The following is a 15,072-nucleotide window of genomic DNA, read 5'->3' as shown; positions in this document are numbered from 1 at the left end:
TTATTTTGTATGTATAGTATTTAAAAATGTAAATGTAGAAATTTTAAATAAATATAAAAAATAGCCATTATCCACTTTCGACGGTCGCCGGCAAAATATGTATATTTGTGTAATCTTTATTCAGTATGAAACTTAATTTATATTTTTTATATTTTTTACATTAAAACCCTTATACCTATAAATTACGATGATTGATAACCTTGTGTTTTTACTACTTCTAAAGTATTTTTGTTAAATCTATTAACACTTAATGATTTGCGTTAACCTTTAGATTTATGGTTTTTGCAAATTATAAAATATTTTATTCATGGACATTTTTGTGGTATGTTTTAAACTATAAATGCAGTAAACATTGAAACATGCCAACATTGCACAATTTGAACTGATCAAGTATGGCTAAATTAGTATTGTTGGCTGCAGTTGGGCTGTTTTGCCTCAACGGCGTTATTGGTAAGTGACTCGTTTACCATAATTATATATTTTGTCATAAATGATTGCCATCCTTTGCTAAAATTCCCCCAAAAATCTTAATAATCCACCTATTAAACGCCATCGTATGGAAACCATCGATAGCACTCATTCATAGCACGCATCTATAGCACACATCCATAGCACGCATCTTTACATATAAAAAACATCTTAGTTGAATCCGTTTCCACCAGTGCTAAGCTATGAGTACCAATGAATAAAATTAGAGATTGCCAAACGCATCTACAGCAACGTAGCATAGCACATGTGCTGTGGAAAAGCACCTAACTTATGCAGGGGTGTAAAACTACGCCATTTAAATTAGTTTTGAAATTAAAAAAGTAAATGTAACAAAACTGAAATTACAAATTTATTTTACAAATAAAATTAGGTTAAACTTATTGAACTTTTAAAACATTTCACTTGCAACAAAAAATTCTAAATCATAATTACTTTTATTTCCAGGTCCTAGAGTCCAGTGTGACTTTAGTGATGCTGACTGTATAACCAGAACTTCTCAAGCAGGTTATTCTGATTTCGTTAATGGTATTCCTGGTGTGGCACCTTCTGACCCTTTGCGCCAAGATTTCATTGTAGGAAATCTCCCAACAATTAAATACACTATTAAAGATGGCGTTTTGTCTGGATTCAAGAAATGTTCTGTTAAACTAAGGTACTGATAATTTAAGCAAAATCAACAGTCACTACTGGCCAAAGGCCTCTTCTGGTATGCATAAGGTTTTGAGTATTAATCACTACGCCTGCTCAATGTGGGTTGGCGATTTATTTCAAACTTATAATAAGCCCAGGTTTCCTTACGATGTTTTCCTTTATCGTTTGCCAGTGGTGTCCAAATAATCTTCGAAAGTAACATATAACTCGGAAAAAGCTAGATTAGTGACCAATCAGCAGATTTTTTTAGGAAATATCTTACACAAAAATTTAAGAAATAAAATATTTTTAAAGTACTATGTTTTATACGTTTCCAGATTTATGAAAGATCAAACATATGACTTTGAAGTTAGATGCCCACAACTTACTTTGGTTGGTGAATATGACCTAAAGGGTGACTTACTTAACAGCTATATTGAAGGCAAGGGTCCCTTTAAAGTAGAACTTTGTAAGTACAATTTCAAGTAATCATATTTAATTTTTCAAAGTAAAGTTAATTGTTAAATCAATCAATATCAAGTAATCGTCATATATAATTTTGTTTTAATGAATATGTTTGTAAACTAAAGAGCAAAAGCCTTTCAATCCTTAATTTACCGCCCGTCTATGTGACCGATAGCTCATACAAATTACACTCCTAATTCAAAATCAAGGCTTTCAAAACACTATAACAGAACCTTAAACCAGACTCAATGTGTCGATAATGAAATCTTGCAAACGTCTGATCCACTTACTGATTACCGGTTGAGTTGATTTTTGTAATATGCAATACGTTTTTAATCTTCCAGATGACTACCGATTCCTTTTACAAGGCAACTACGAAATAAAAAAACGCGATGGCAAATCATATCTACGTTTTGCAACTTATACACTAAATATGGATCCACAAGGAAAAGTAGTTTATGACTTCAAAAATCTCTTCAATGGTGATAAGCAAAAATGTAAGACTAAGATTTTTTATGGGATTGGCCGTTAATTGTGCGATCTAATGGGATCTAAATGGACACTCATGGATCACTCATGGACATCCACACTACCAGAGGATTTGCATGGCCCTTCCACGTGACTTGATTTGAAATAAAAGTTATCTGTTCAAATTATGTATATTTGTCATTATATGTATTTGTCTTATATTTCAGCTGATGCTGCTCTCAAAATGATGAACGATAACTGGAAAGCAACGGACGAAGCGATGCATCAACCAGCCATGGAAGCATTTATGAAAGTATTTGTGAAAAATATGAATGATTATGGAGATAAAGTGCCAGTTACCGACATATTTTCTTATGAGCAATGAAAATGTAACGTAAAACCGATGTACTTAAAATGACAATAAAGGAAATATGAGCAACTTATCAATATCAATCCTTTCTTTGGTATCTAATAGTGAAATAATTAATTGTAAGCGATTTAAAACTGTTGCTTAACAACCTTAAACATCTATCTAAGAGTAATAAGACTAATAAGAAGAAAAATTAATAAGCCACTTCATGAACCAAATATATACGCACTGAATACGGTTTCCGATTTTTAAACGTCATACTAAACAATATTCAAAGTCAAAGTTAATGCATTTATTTCAATTAATCCTAAATTAGGCACTTTTGAAATGTCAAATTGAATTGTCTGGCAGTCTGTCTGTCAGTGAAACTAGGTGCTATTAAACTATACGTAAGATACAATTGTAAAGCTCAAAACACAAGTTCAAATTAACCCAAGATAGGGTCACCTATTGGCAACTTAAGAGATATTTCTAGATTCTGAACTTTATATACCTTTAAATTCTGATTTTAATCATTCGTTGACCAACGAAGTCATTAATTTTTTTCTACTATCATAAAAATAAATATGTCATTTTACCTTAAAATAGAGCCAGAGTCATATCCAATCTTTTGTTTCAAGACAAGTTTGAAGCCAAATTACCACGTTTCTGCAGCGTACAGGTGGGATTATTTAATTTTGACGCTTCCTTGGCTATGATAGCTAAGAAATCTACTCGGATTATGACTTCGTAAACGACGGTTATGTTAGAATATTTCCTCTATGTAAACATAACATTTTCACGTCCATTGAATAGAAAACTGTTTTAACGTTTCTTTCCATTAAGATTTCCTCAACATCTATCTAGAAACCAATATATCAAACCGATAAAATTAGCGGTGGAGCATACGAAGACGGTGTGTCCTGCTTTTTTTTTGAGGGGGGAAAATCATCCAATGTCTTCTCCCTCCTTGGACGAGGCGGGAGGGAGTGTCAGACTCTTACTGACTAAAAACCGCCCCATTCCTACTCCTACTTTTCGAGGCTGCGGCCCAGGTAAACCCGCTAGGTAGTCCGCAGTTCCAGATCAGCACCCCATCTGTGGTGGTCTGATGGCTCTTTGAGGCGCGCGCGGAACGCGACGCTTGGGCTGAGCACTGCTGTACGGAAGTGATCCAGCAACCTCTCGCACATGGCTTTGGTTCAGCCTGTGGTGGAGAGTGAGTAAAATTGCACGAGTCGAGGGTTGAAACTATAAGTATAAATTTAAAGTTACAAATTTGTTGGTTTGATTTGCAAAATGGCTGAATGAATTATGGCTGAAAGGATCGAGATGAAATTTAGAACAGGTGTAAATTATGTTCTGGAATAAAACATAGGCCACTTTTTATCCCACGGGAACGCGGGCAAAACCGCTGGCAGAAGCTAGTAAATTATAATATGACAATATGTATTAATATTGGTCAGGGGCAGGAGCTATAGTATATTTATGAATGTTAACTATTGCATAGCAACCCACACCCTAACATTTCGTATTACCATATTTCACAATAGTCCTGCATCAACCGGAGTTTGTCCTTGGGTGCACTTCCATAGTGCATACAGGGATAACTACTGACTGATGTCCCATTTCACTTAAAGATTAAAATTGTTCAACAGGCCTCTGCGAGCTGGCTTCAGCTCCTCGTACGCCTTCCAAAGGTCTGACTGGGGCTCGGTGATTTTTTTTTATGGAATACGCTGTAAACTAGCCGACGTATCACCTGATGGTAAGTAATCACCGCCGCCCATTGACACTTAAAACATTAAAGGCGTTACAATAAGTGCGTTGCCCGCTTTTTGGGGGTTAGGAATTTAAAGGTTGTTGGGGAATCGGGGATTGGGAAGATTGGGCCTCCGGTAACCTCACTCATACAACGAAACACAAGGCAAGCGTCGTTTCACGTCGGTTTTCGGTGAGGCCTTGGTATCACTCCAGGCGATTTGGCCCATTCGTGCCGAAGCATGGCTCTCCCACACTTGAATGGAAGCGAATGTACCTATTTGGGTAACACCATTCGTGTTCAATTCAAATGGCAAGATTAATAGACATTGACTGATATACGTCAATTTTTTTTTACTTATCACGATATTTCAATTATAAATAATAATATTATATAAGAGACATTACGCACTGTCGACTATTCGCCGGCGACACAGTTGCCGGCGACTGTCTCTTACTATAGTTTAAATAGATACTTGCACACTAAGTCGTCAGTCGCCCAAGCGACTCGAAGACTCACCACGTTGTGGAGATGCACAGGCGACAATAGACACACGATTTCAAATGGGAGCGTTTGCACTGCAAGCAACTGTCGTAGCAACTGGAGGCTGCGCACTAAAATGGCACAGGCTTTAGCTACTTAGAAATTTATTTTGGACATACATATTATAATCCCGAAAAGCAATTTGGGTCAATAATATTTTAATCGGGACTTAAAGAAATAGTGGAGTTATTTGGAGATAAAGGATTACCAGACGGAAAAAAAAGACAGTCATTTATTTGTCTTGTTACAACAGACGTACCCAACACTCTTTTGGTTTTCTTTTATTTTTTCTTTTTCTTTATTATAAGTAGCGCTACTATTGCACTTCTTCGATGTTCATTCTGCATGAATGTACTTAGAGTACTGTCGCTCGGCTTGATCCTGGACCTAGTTTCTCTGTTTTGGTCGCCGAGAGACTGAGTCACCGGCGACAAGTCGACAAGTAGGTAACGGCTCTAGTAGGTAATTATGTATATTTGCTGAATAAAGATTATATCTTTATTCAGCATGAAACTTAATTTATATTTATTACATAAAAACCCTTACAATTTACGATGATAGATAACGTTGCGTTTTTACTACTTCTATCGTATTTATGTTAAATCTATTAACACTTCATTATTTACATTATCCTTTAGATTTATGGTTTTTGCAATACGATTTTTTATCATGGACACTTTTTTGGTAAGTTTTATACTATAAATGCAGAAAACTTTGGTACATGCCAACATTGCACAATTTGAACTGATCAAGTATGGCTAAATTAGTATTGTTGGCTGCAGTTGGGCTGTTTTGCCTCAACGGCGTTATTGGTAAGTGACTCGTTTACCATAATTATATTTATCATAAATTATCGCCATCTTTTGCTAAAATTCAATAAAAATCTTAATACTTCCTCTATTGGACCGTTTGCCTGAATGTCCTGTAAAACTGATTTCGAAGTTTTATCTCGGAGTATATTATACTTCTAAATAATCATTTATAGGTAACTCTGTGATCTGTTTTAAAATTAAAATCTTGAAGTGATAATTATAAAAGTTAAATATAAATGAAGTTGTTGATTAGTAGTAGTAGAAAACTTCCGCCTGTTTATCGCTTTTTCAATTCTCTTCTCTTTCATGCTCCTTAGGTGCTTTTCCACTTAAGATGTGCTATGTAGGGGTATAAAACTAAATTTTTTTAAAAGGAAAAAAACATTCAATGTCTTCTCCAGCCTTGAGTGAGGCGAGAGAGAGTGTCAGACTCTTACTAACAAAAAGCCACCCCGTTTCTACTCCTGCCCTTCGAGTCGGAGCCCCGGTAAACTAGGTACTAGTGCTAAGCTATTAGTACCAATGAATATGATTGGTGGATGCCAACGTAGCGTAGCAATTACCTTTAACTAAAATTTCTAAATCATAATTACTTTTATTTCCAGGTCCTAGAGTCCAGTGTGACTTTAGTGATGCTGACTGTATAACCAGAACTTCTCAAGCAGGTTATTCTGATTTCGTTAATGGTATTCCTGGTGTGGCACCTTCTGACCCTTTGCGCCAAGATTTCATTGTAGGAAATCTCCCAACAATTAAATACACTATTAAAGATGGCGTTTTGTCTGGATTCAAGAAATGTTTTATTGAACTAAAAAGGTTAGTTGTCTAAACATATAATTCAAACAACATCAACAGTCACTACTGGCCAGAGGCCTCTTCTGGTATGCATAAAGTTTTGAGCATTAATCACAACGCTTGCTTAATGTAGGTTACCGATTTACTTAAAACTTATAATAAGCCCAGGTTTAGTCTGGAAACTGCAATTGTAAGTTCGTAGTTTTCCTTGGAAATTCCATACGCAAAAATTAAAGACATAATATTTTTAAAGCACTATGTACTTGTGTGTTACACGTTTTCAGATTTATGAAAGATAAAACATTCGACTATCAACTTAGATGCCCACAACTTACTTTGGTCGGTGAATATGACCTAAAGGGTGACTTACTTAACAGCTATATTGAAGGCAAGGGTCCCTTTAAAGTAGAACTTTGTAAGTACAATTTCAAGTAATTATAATATTTAATTTTTCAAAGTAATGTTAATTGTTAAATCAAGCACAATAATTGTAAATCAAGTGTCTGTTTTAATGAATATGTTTGTAAACTGAAGAGCAAAAGCATTTCATTTTCGAATTGATTTTTGTAATATGTAGGTAATACGTTTTGAATCTTTCAGATGACTACCGATTCCTTTTACATGGCAACTACGAGACAGAAAAACGCGATGGCAAATCGTATCTACAGTTTGGAACTTATACAGTTAATCTGGATGCACAAGGAAAAGTAGTATATGACTTAAAAAATCTCTTCAATGGTGATAAGCAAAAATGTAAGACTAAGATTTTTTAATGGGATAGGCCGTTAATTGTGCGATCAAATGGGACCTAAATGGCAAGCAATCATCACTTTCACGGACATCCACAATACCAGAGGATTTGCACGGCCCTTCCACGTGACTTGATTTTGAAATAAAAATTATCTGTTCAAATTATGTACCGTATATTTGTCATTATATGTATTTGTCTTATATTTCAGCTGACGCTGCTCTCAAAATGATGAACGATAACTGGAAAGCAACGGACGAAGCGATGTGTCAACCAGCCATGGAAGCATTTATGAAAGTATTTGTGAAAAATATGAATGATTATGGAGATAAAGTGCCAGTTACCGACATATTTTCTTATGAGCAATGAAAATGTAACGTAAAACCGATGTACTGAAAATGACAATAAAGGAAATATGAGCAACTTATTGTAGAAACGCAATTAGTATCTTATTTATTTTTTAACTTAACCTGCAAGAAAACGCACGTATACGATTTCATAATGATTTTATTAGGATTTGATTAATACATGGAGCCATTCTCAGTCATCAAGGTCAATTAGAAACAACGTAGACAACAGTTCCAAAATCTAATCGAGTCATAAGAGTACCTTTATTGAATTAGGGTCGTTTTCCGAGTGATAATGAACTAATCTTGGTAGAATATATCATCCACGGGCACTTTACTGAGGTAAGTGTTGATATTTTTAATGTATTTTTTCATGAGAGCTCCCATCGTTGGTGTACGTAACAGTTTATTCACAAATTGCCAGTGTTCGTTCAAAAAGTCCTGTACAGCGGCAGCTAGAAATGTACAAAACAAATATTAGTACTATAATTACTAATATTTAATTTTAAGTATTATTTATTTTTTATGTCCTAGATAAGTCTAAAAAAGAAATACAATTTTGAGATGTTTTGAACAGACCTTGCCATAACATATCTTCAGTATTTAAATCTACAGATAAATAAGATATTGAAATTGGCCATGACATAAATAGGGTTTAAAAAAATTACTATAACTATACTGTCTGCGTGACGTGGCCACGTCTGCACACGCTGCTCATGATAAAGAGTCCCTCTGTGACTCGAAACTAGTAGAACTTTTCTCCATCAATTTACGTGAGTAAACCGTGTTTTCTGGTCTATTTAATGTCTCACGATAATTTTATTATTATAAAAGACGTATTAAAAAATAATAACTTACTTTTCTCTTTATTTCCATTAAATAGGTCTTTAACTTGATAAACCACTTTCCCTTTAGCTTCAATTTCTAAATTACTAGTTAGTAATTCGAAGTAAACTTTATTGTCAGGCCTTACTTTTCTGTAAAAGTCACCATTGAAAAGGAAATTGTAGTCATCTGTAACAAAATGTATAAATTATCAGCTTTAATTATTATATTTTTGTTCCTAGTGAAATGTGATTCTAGACATACGAACATTAATGTAAACCATGCTGGTACTCTACAGCATGAGTATGTTATGCTCAGTTGTGAAAGATACATAAAAGCATTATTGTACCGTATGTATTTGTATTTCAAAAACAGTTGAATCTAGTTAGAAAAATATTCGTTAAGGAGATAGAGAGAGTCATCATTGCCTAATCTCATATATGCTGCAACCAGTAGGCAAACCATGTCACCCCTGTCGCCACCTAAGGAATAGCCAACTGTGTAGTTCTGCGCGCATTATCTATTCGTCGGGTTTTCCTTCCTGATGCTAACACCCCAGAACGCATGAACCGGTTTCCACGGTTTTGCATTTGTTGGAAAGATCTCGGGCTCCGTGAGGTTTACGAGTATAGCAAAGAAAATTCACGAAAAATTTAAGAGAAAGGCAGGGAAACAGGGAAAATCATTGGTGGCAAAACGGTGTTCGCGGGGTTTGCTAGTAAACAATAATAAAAAGTATCTCTCTCTCTATCTCATGTTGAAATATTTAGGTGAAAAGAAATACTTACAATGGTCAACTTTGCACGTTGAGCCTTTGCCCTCGATGTATTGAGGACCTATATACCCTTTTAAATCACATTTTGATTGGAAAGTTAAATGTGGGCAAGAAACGTGATAATGGTACTTCTTTTCTTTTCTATATATTCTGAAACAGAAGTAAAGTATAGTTTTAGTTATCATAAGTAGATATATCTTTTTTTTTTTTTTGCGGTGGGAAAATCATCTAATGACTTTTCTCGCCTTGGGCGAGGCGAGAGGGAGTGTCAGACTCTTACTGACTAAAAACCACCCCGTTCCTTCTCCTGCTTTTCGAGCCGGAGCCCCGGTAAACCCGCTAGGTAGTCCGCAGCTCAAGTAGATATATCTACGGAACGTAAACAGACGTACGAGTGATACGGAACCGCTGGACTTAATAGGTGCCGGGGCTCCGGCTTCAAAAGCAGGACTTAAGCAGGACTCAAAACCACCCTGTTCCTAGTAAGAGTCTAACACTCTTTCTCTCTTTCACCCAAGGTGGGAGAATTGAATGCTTTTGTCCTTCTCAAAAAATCCGGTATTGCAGTGTCCGGTTAAAAAATGTTACAGTAAGTGATATGGACATCAGTCAACAATTTATCTTTGTATGCAGTGGAGTGCACCTTTATTATTAGCTATTCTGTATGTCAATTTTCTTTCTTTTTAAATTAAACGTTGCCCCACATTAGGATTTTCTCCTGTGTCGTGGGTGCGTTTACAAATATACAAGTTCACGGAGACTTTACACGCAGACCCGGAACAACAATTTGTGGATTACACAAAGAGTTGCTCTGTGCGGGAATCGAACCTGCGACACGTTGCGCGACAGCTGGTTGCCCAGCCACCGCACCAACCGTGCAGCAATTACAACACACAATGAAATAAAAGGCTTTTTGCTATATGAATACTACTTATTCTCTTTAGATCTGTAAGAGTAACAACTAAAAACACAGCTTATAAAGAGTTTAAATGTACTTACTTTACAAAATCCACCTTGCAATCACTCATACCAGAGAGTGAGGCTCCTATTAACTTGTACGATACCGTTGGAAGATCTACTTCTAAATATTCTAGACGTAAAGGGTCTGATGGTAGCACACCAGGTATACCTTTAATAAACTCATCGAATGATCTGTCAGCACCTTCTGTTAGGCATCTGTGGTCATCTACATCACATGCTATGCGTGGTTTAGCTGAAATTTTAAAAGAGTTTTGTATTAATAATATAGAGAATTTAGAAATTAGATTTAAAATCTTACTAATATCATAAATGCGAAATTTAGTGAGTTTGTGAATGTTTGTTACTCAACCATGTTAAAACAGCTGAAAAGATCGCGTTGAAAATTGAAACAAGGGATTATTGTTGAAATTTTATTGACTAAGATGGGTAGCTAAAACTATAAAAGTATTGGTAAAATTTTGGATCATCGATTGGCTGGATAGTATATTAAGTCACAGATACATAACTAGTCTTTGTTTGTTTGACGATATTTCAACGTATAACATTTATCAACATAACTTAATTGCAGTTACAAAGCTAGAAACTTTCGTTTAGTCCCTATCGGCTCCCGATAATTTATGTTTCCACTCGACCCCTAACTAGGGTGTCATCTCGTCCTTAGTTACCCCTAACTACTACTAATTGGAATTTAACCCCCTTTCTGATTTCCAATCGACCGATCTGATATTTGGTGCACGTTCTTAATCTTAATGATCATACAATATAAGCATATATTTAAAACCATTTAAAATATAAAAAATATGTATTAGGTGCTTGTTCATTATTGCAATTGAATAAATATATCGATAATAATTCTGTAATTGGCTTAATGTAGTTATGCTTGCTGATATGTGAATTTTTGTATTTGCATTAGCTGTTGGTTGCCTTAATATAAAATTAATAAATAATATCACTTACATGTTACGCTACTTATTAAAACTACACTAAAAACAAATATTCTACTTGAGCACATTTTTGCCAACAATAAACGAAATATCTAATCTAATGCAAGAGTTTCTTATATTCTACTGAATTTATACTTTGTGAAATTAAATTTTGAATACAATGTTATGGTTCCGCAGGACAAAGTTTTAAGTTATAATATAAAAATCTCTGAATCGTTAGATAAGATCAAGCCTTCTTTTTTAATAAAAGTAAGTAGGTATTTAGTAATAAGTTTCAATAAACTATTTATTAACTTAAAACAATTAAATAATCGAATGGAAAAGTCGACTCTCGATAATTCAAACCTTTGACTATTTAAACCTCTCGGTAATTCAAAGGTCCTCAGAGAATCTCTCTATATTTCCAACTCAATCAATTCATTTTTATACACTTGGTAATTTGATTGAAAAAATTACTGATAGGTAACAAAATTAATCGTTAATTCAAACTTATTGGCGTCAAACTATTTGAAAATTCGAAGTTGCAGAAAGAAAGAGACAGAGAGATTGCAGAACTTGCAGAGACAGTACCTATATTTTTAACATTCGGTAATTGGAAATATTTTAAGAGTCCCTTCAGTTTTGAATTGACCAGATTCGACTGTTTAAGAAAACTTTCTGGTTTATAAACTCCAATTGATCTCCAAAACCAAAATTAACATAAGTCAACCAACTGAAGATATTAAAATAAAATCAAAATAACTACATAAGGGTCATTTAACTCGTAAACGGAAGCAGACCCAAATTTAATTTGTTTCATACCACAAAAAAAAACTAATTATATTCTTTTACATTTAGTTTTATTTCAAAACAATTCAAACCCAACAATGAAAACCAAATATTTTATGCTGGTTTGCAACATCCTTTGTAATAAGCACGGAGTTTGAAACCAGTTGGAAATAGGATTTAACGTAAGAGTAGGAAGATAATAACAAATAAAATTCTTAATTTTCTCAAGGTTTTTTTTACAATTTTACATTTTAGGTATATAGTGTTACAGCTATGAGATTGGTGTCTATTAGAGTTTGAACCTGTATTACAGGGGGCCTACTCCAGTTCTCGAATCCGAAATTTCGTTTAATCTTCGTAGGTTTTATTGATTTACTAATAAAATTACATAAAATAACGTTTTATTTTTAATTTCATATCAAAACCTATTCATTTATTCGTTCATTTTTGTTCACGAAAGTTCGCAATAAATAGAATTGTAGTATGCAATCTGCGAAGCTTCGGACGAAATGTCGTTTTTCGTTGAATTAGGGTAGGCCCCCAGATCACTAGGCCCGGGTAAGCCCCGGAGACGTTGAACATTATAACATTACACAGTACTAGATACTAAGTTACAAAATTAATAAGGTACAAGATTAAAACGTTTTAACGTAAGATTTTAATACAGTTAGGTACCTAGTTATATGGCGACACGTGCTATGTATTATAAGAACGCACAATCATTGTCAAAAAAGTAAAAAAGAATAAACCCTACAGAATATGTAGAAAGACATAAGTAATTTTGAAATTGTTTGGTAGCAATTAGCATGTACCTATTTTTATAACAATTTTTATTTTAATAATGATGTATGTGAAACCTTTTCGTCCACTGAACAATGACGTCAGCATTTAATTTGATTATCGTTGTAATTATTTTTAATCCAAAAATATACCACGGTACTTTTTTAAACTGATCTTTTTATGTACGGCATCAAGCATTGCTTGATTGGATAGATAAACTTGTGCGTCGGTTGGGAACTGTTATATAAATATACAGCTGAGACAACATTTCGCCATTTCATGTGCATTAATACAGGGAAAATGTTGTCGGCATTAAACATTGTTTTTTTATTATTCTGCGAAAGTGCTTTAAGTAAGTGAAATAAACTTTTGAACTGCACAAACAGTTGTGTATTAAATGTGACGAGATATAAAGAAATAAAAGTATATAAGTTAAATTGCAATTTAAGCCTTAAATAAATTTATGAAAAAGAGTAAATATCACTTTATTTTCAGGTGAAAGGGTACTATGTGCCTTCACAGATGAAAAATGTTTAACAGAAAGTTGCGAACGAGCCTTTAAGAATTTCATAAATAGCAAGAGTGGAGTTGATTCTTCCGACCCGATGCAATTGGATTCAATGACAATAGATTTGCCTAAAATTAAATATGGTGCACAAAACAATACCTTCTTGGGAATGTCCAATTGCCATGTCGTACTAACTCGGTAAGAACTTTTGAATACCAAAACACCATAAATTAGCTAGGATCAAGGTTTTATATTAAGTGGATTTTTAGGGAACAGAGAGTAAAGTTCCCTTAGATCGGAATGGGAGGATCCTCCGATTAGGCGAGCTGATGTGCTTAGCGAGTTTTCTGCACAACAATTGATCATTGGGCCTTTTTAACCATGTTTATTTGCATGTAAACTTCGAGTACTCCGAGAATATCAATTAAAATTAATATTTATTTCCAGAATTTCGACTGAAAGGAGTAAATTTATGTACAACATCTCCTGTCCAAGTCTTAGTATGAAGCTGGATTATGATATGAAAGATCAACTAGGATCTAAGAACGTCGATGAAAAAGGAAATTGTGTAGTCAGCTTTGGTAAGTTAAACAATTAAAATTAAGATACCAAAATTCCGTTACAATAAGAACCTATCGCTAAACTCAAAGCTCGGTATAGATCTGTCGAAAATTTTCGAAATTGTAAATGTATTTTTTTATTATTTAAAACTTTGCCCTAGACTAGAATTTTCGCCTGCTATTTGTTTATCTGGTACCACCATTATACCATTCCGATATTAAACACTATCTTTTATTTCCAGATGACTATCTACTAAGATTTGTGGGAGACTATAGCCAATACAACGGTATTGACAACAAAATTCATCTTACAATCAAAAGTTACAAATTCACGCCTGACAACAAGGCAAGGGTGCATTACGAATGTAAAAAGCAATCCAGTGGCGATAAGCAAAACTGTAAGAGTATTTCACAAATTATATTATATACAGAAGTATTTAGATTTATTCGAGTAAAAAGGCCTGGATATATAATAAGAAATCTGAATAAGTTATTTTTGTTTTGAAATAAGTTATAAGTAATTCAGTAGGTTACTGAATGTCAAACCTCCAAAAACAAACCGGTTTCATTTCAAACATTAAAAATGGGTATAACTAACACATACGTCTTTTATCGCCGAAGGGATAGGCAGGAGTGCACATTGAGAAATTTTCGAAATAAAAGCCCAGCAATAGTTTTGTTCGAATCTAACCTGAACTTCGGGAGTGGTACACGAGGCCCTTGCCCGGCAGTCGCAATTACAACCACTTTGCCAACGAAGCAGTTCTTCATAGATAGTTTTGTGATTAAAAGCTTTCATCAAAAAAATAAGTAGAAATAAAAAAATAAGTGTATATAAATATACACTTATTTTTTGACTCTTTTAAGGTCTTTAATGTTGAGTGTAATAATAAAAATACAAAATATTTTCAGCTACCGACTGGCGTGACACACATCAACAAGCCGCAAAACATTTGCTGCAGAGTTTCATGGCAAAATATATGAATAAAGTTAATCATTTCTTGGAAAGCAAATCGAGTGATGAGATATTCTACCAGAAATAACAAAACTTGCAATTTGAATTATAATATGTGTACCTATATGTATAGAAATTAATAAATTACTGATATTTTTGTGTCTTCTTTGTATGTCCTAATGCTTTTTACCTTTTTAAATTAATTAATTTTGTTTTAGAATCCTTACAAAATATATCAGTCGATACGAAACGTAAAATCTTTGTTTGTTTAGTAAACGCACCACAGGATAAAATCCTAGACTATAGGGGCAACTTCTAAAAAAAGTAAAATCGAATTTAACGAAACTAAAATGATTATGATAATAAATGATATAAGTGTGAACCTCATTTTTTTAAGTCGAGTAATATACTTGAAACCTTCTCCTATGTATGAAATAAACCGATTCTGGTTCTGATCCGAAGTCTGAAAATTCAAATCGGTTCAGCCAAACGCGAGATAATCATTCACAAACATACAGCATACTTACAGGTAAAACTAAATACAAAATTAAGTCAGTAAAAATAATAG

At 34.0% G+C, this 15,072-nt stretch overlaps 4 protein-coding genes across 4 annotated transcripts; 3 read left to right on the top strand and 1 right to left on the bottom strand.

Moving 5' to 3' along the window:
* Positions 1-370: 370 nt before the first annotated feature.
* Positions 371-2,466, top strand: LOC118276429 (protein takeout). Its single transcript, XM_035594732.2, has 5 exons — positions 371-450; positions 934-1,141; positions 1,458-1,588; positions 1,929-2,081; positions 2,280-2,466. The coding sequence occupies exons 1-5, from the start codon at positions 393-395 to the stop codon at positions 2,435-2,437; spliced, it is 708 nt and encodes a 235-aa protein (XP_035450625.2). The 5' UTR covers positions 371-392; the 3' UTR covers positions 2,438-2,466.
* A 2,954-nt stretch (positions 2,467-5,420) lies between these two features.
* On the top strand, positions 5,421-7,502 carry LOC118276340 (circadian clock-controlled protein daywake-like). Its single transcript, XM_035594612.2, has 5 exons — positions 5,421-5,518; positions 6,124-6,334; positions 6,598-6,728; positions 6,914-7,066; positions 7,273-7,502. The coding sequence occupies exons 1-5, from the start codon at positions 5,461-5,463 to the stop codon at positions 7,428-7,430; spliced, it is 711 nt and encodes a 236-aa protein (XP_035450505.2). The 5' UTR covers positions 5,421-5,460; the 3' UTR covers positions 7,431-7,502.
* Positions 7,503-7,550: 48 nt separating this feature from the next.
* LOC118276339 (uncharacterized) lies at positions 7,551-11,048 on the bottom strand. Its single transcript, XM_035594611.2, has 5 exons — positions 10,947-11,048; positions 10,008-10,221; positions 9,022-9,158; positions 8,267-8,422; positions 7,551-7,863 (listed from the first exon to the last, which is right to left on the bottom strand). Exons 1-5 carry the CDS (start codon positions 10,999-11,001, stop codon positions 7,709-7,711), a joined length of 717 nt encoding a protein of 238 aa, XP_035450504.2. The 5' UTR covers positions 11,002-11,048; the 3' UTR covers positions 7,551-7,708.
* Positions 11,049-12,705: 1,657 nt separating this feature from the next.
* LOC118276338 (uncharacterized) lies at positions 12,706-14,661 on the top strand. The gene is made up of 5 exons (XM_035594610.2): positions 12,706-12,833; positions 12,977-13,187; positions 13,437-13,570; positions 13,792-13,947; positions 14,462-14,661. Exons 1-5 carry the CDS (start codon positions 12,761-12,763, stop codon positions 14,590-14,592), a joined length of 705 nt encoding a protein of 234 aa, XP_035450503.1. The 5' UTR covers positions 12,706-12,760; the 3' UTR covers positions 14,593-14,661.
* The last annotated feature ends 411 nt before the right edge of the window (positions 14,662-15,072 follow it).

This window comes from Spodoptera frugiperda, chromosome 31, assembly GCF_023101765.2.
Source record: "Spodoptera frugiperda isolate SF20-4 chromosome 31, AGI-APGP_CSIRO_Sfru_2.0, whole genome shotgun sequence".
Classification (NCBI taxonomy): domain Eukaryota; kingdom Metazoa; phylum Arthropoda; class Insecta; order Lepidoptera; family Noctuidae; genus Spodoptera; species Spodoptera frugiperda.
The sequence above is the reverse complement of the archived record's forward strand: the minus strand, read 5'-3'. Positions and strand labels throughout refer to the sequence as shown.

Coding starts and splice junctions, on each gene's coding strand:
- LOC118276339 (XM_035594611.2), bottom strand. CDS start 11,001: ATGTGCTCAAGTAGAATATTTGTTTTTAGTGTAGTTTTAATAAGTAGC. Junction 10,222..10,946: donor TTTAATAAGTAGCGTAACAT/GTAAGTGATATT, acceptor TTAAAATTTCAG/CTAAACCACGCATAGCATGT. Junction 9,159..10,007: donor TGCAAGGTGGATTTTGTAAA/GTAAGTACATTT, acceptor CTTCTGTTTCAG/AATATATAGAAAAGAAAAGA.
- LOC118276338 (XM_035594610.2), top strand. CDS start 12,761: ATGTGCATTAATACAGGGAAAATGTTGTCGGCATTAAACATTGTTTTT. Junction 13,188..13,436: donor TGCCATGTCGTACTAACTCG/GTAAGAACTTTT, acceptor ATTTATTTCCAG/AATTTCGACTGAAAGGAGTA. Junction 13,571..13,791: donor AAATTGTGTAGTCAGCTTTG/GTAAGTTAAACA, acceptor TTTTATTTCCAG/ATGACTATCTACTAAGATTT.
- LOC118276429 (XM_035594732.2), top strand. CDS start 393: ATGGCTAAATTAGTATTGTTGGCTGCAGTTGGGCTGTTTTGCCTCAAC. Junction 451..933: donor TTGCCTCAACGGCGTTATTG/GTAAGTGACTCG, acceptor TTTTATTTCCAG/GTCCTAGAGTCCAGTGTGAC. Junction 2,082..2,279: donor CAATGGTGATAAGCAAAAAT/GTAAGACTAAGA, acceptor CTTATATTTCAG/CTGATGCTGCTCTCAAAATG.
- LOC118276340 (XM_035594612.2), top strand. CDS start 5,461: ATGGCTAAATTAGTATTGTTGGCTGCAGTTGGGCTGTTTTGCCTCAAC. Junction 5,519..6,123: donor TTGCCTCAACGGCGTTATTG/GTAAGTGACTCG, acceptor TTTTATTTCCAG/GTCCTAGAGTCCAGTGTGAC. Junction 7,067..7,272: donor CAATGGTGATAAGCAAAAAT/GTAAGACTAAGA, acceptor CTTATATTTCAG/CTGACGCTGCTCTCAAAATG.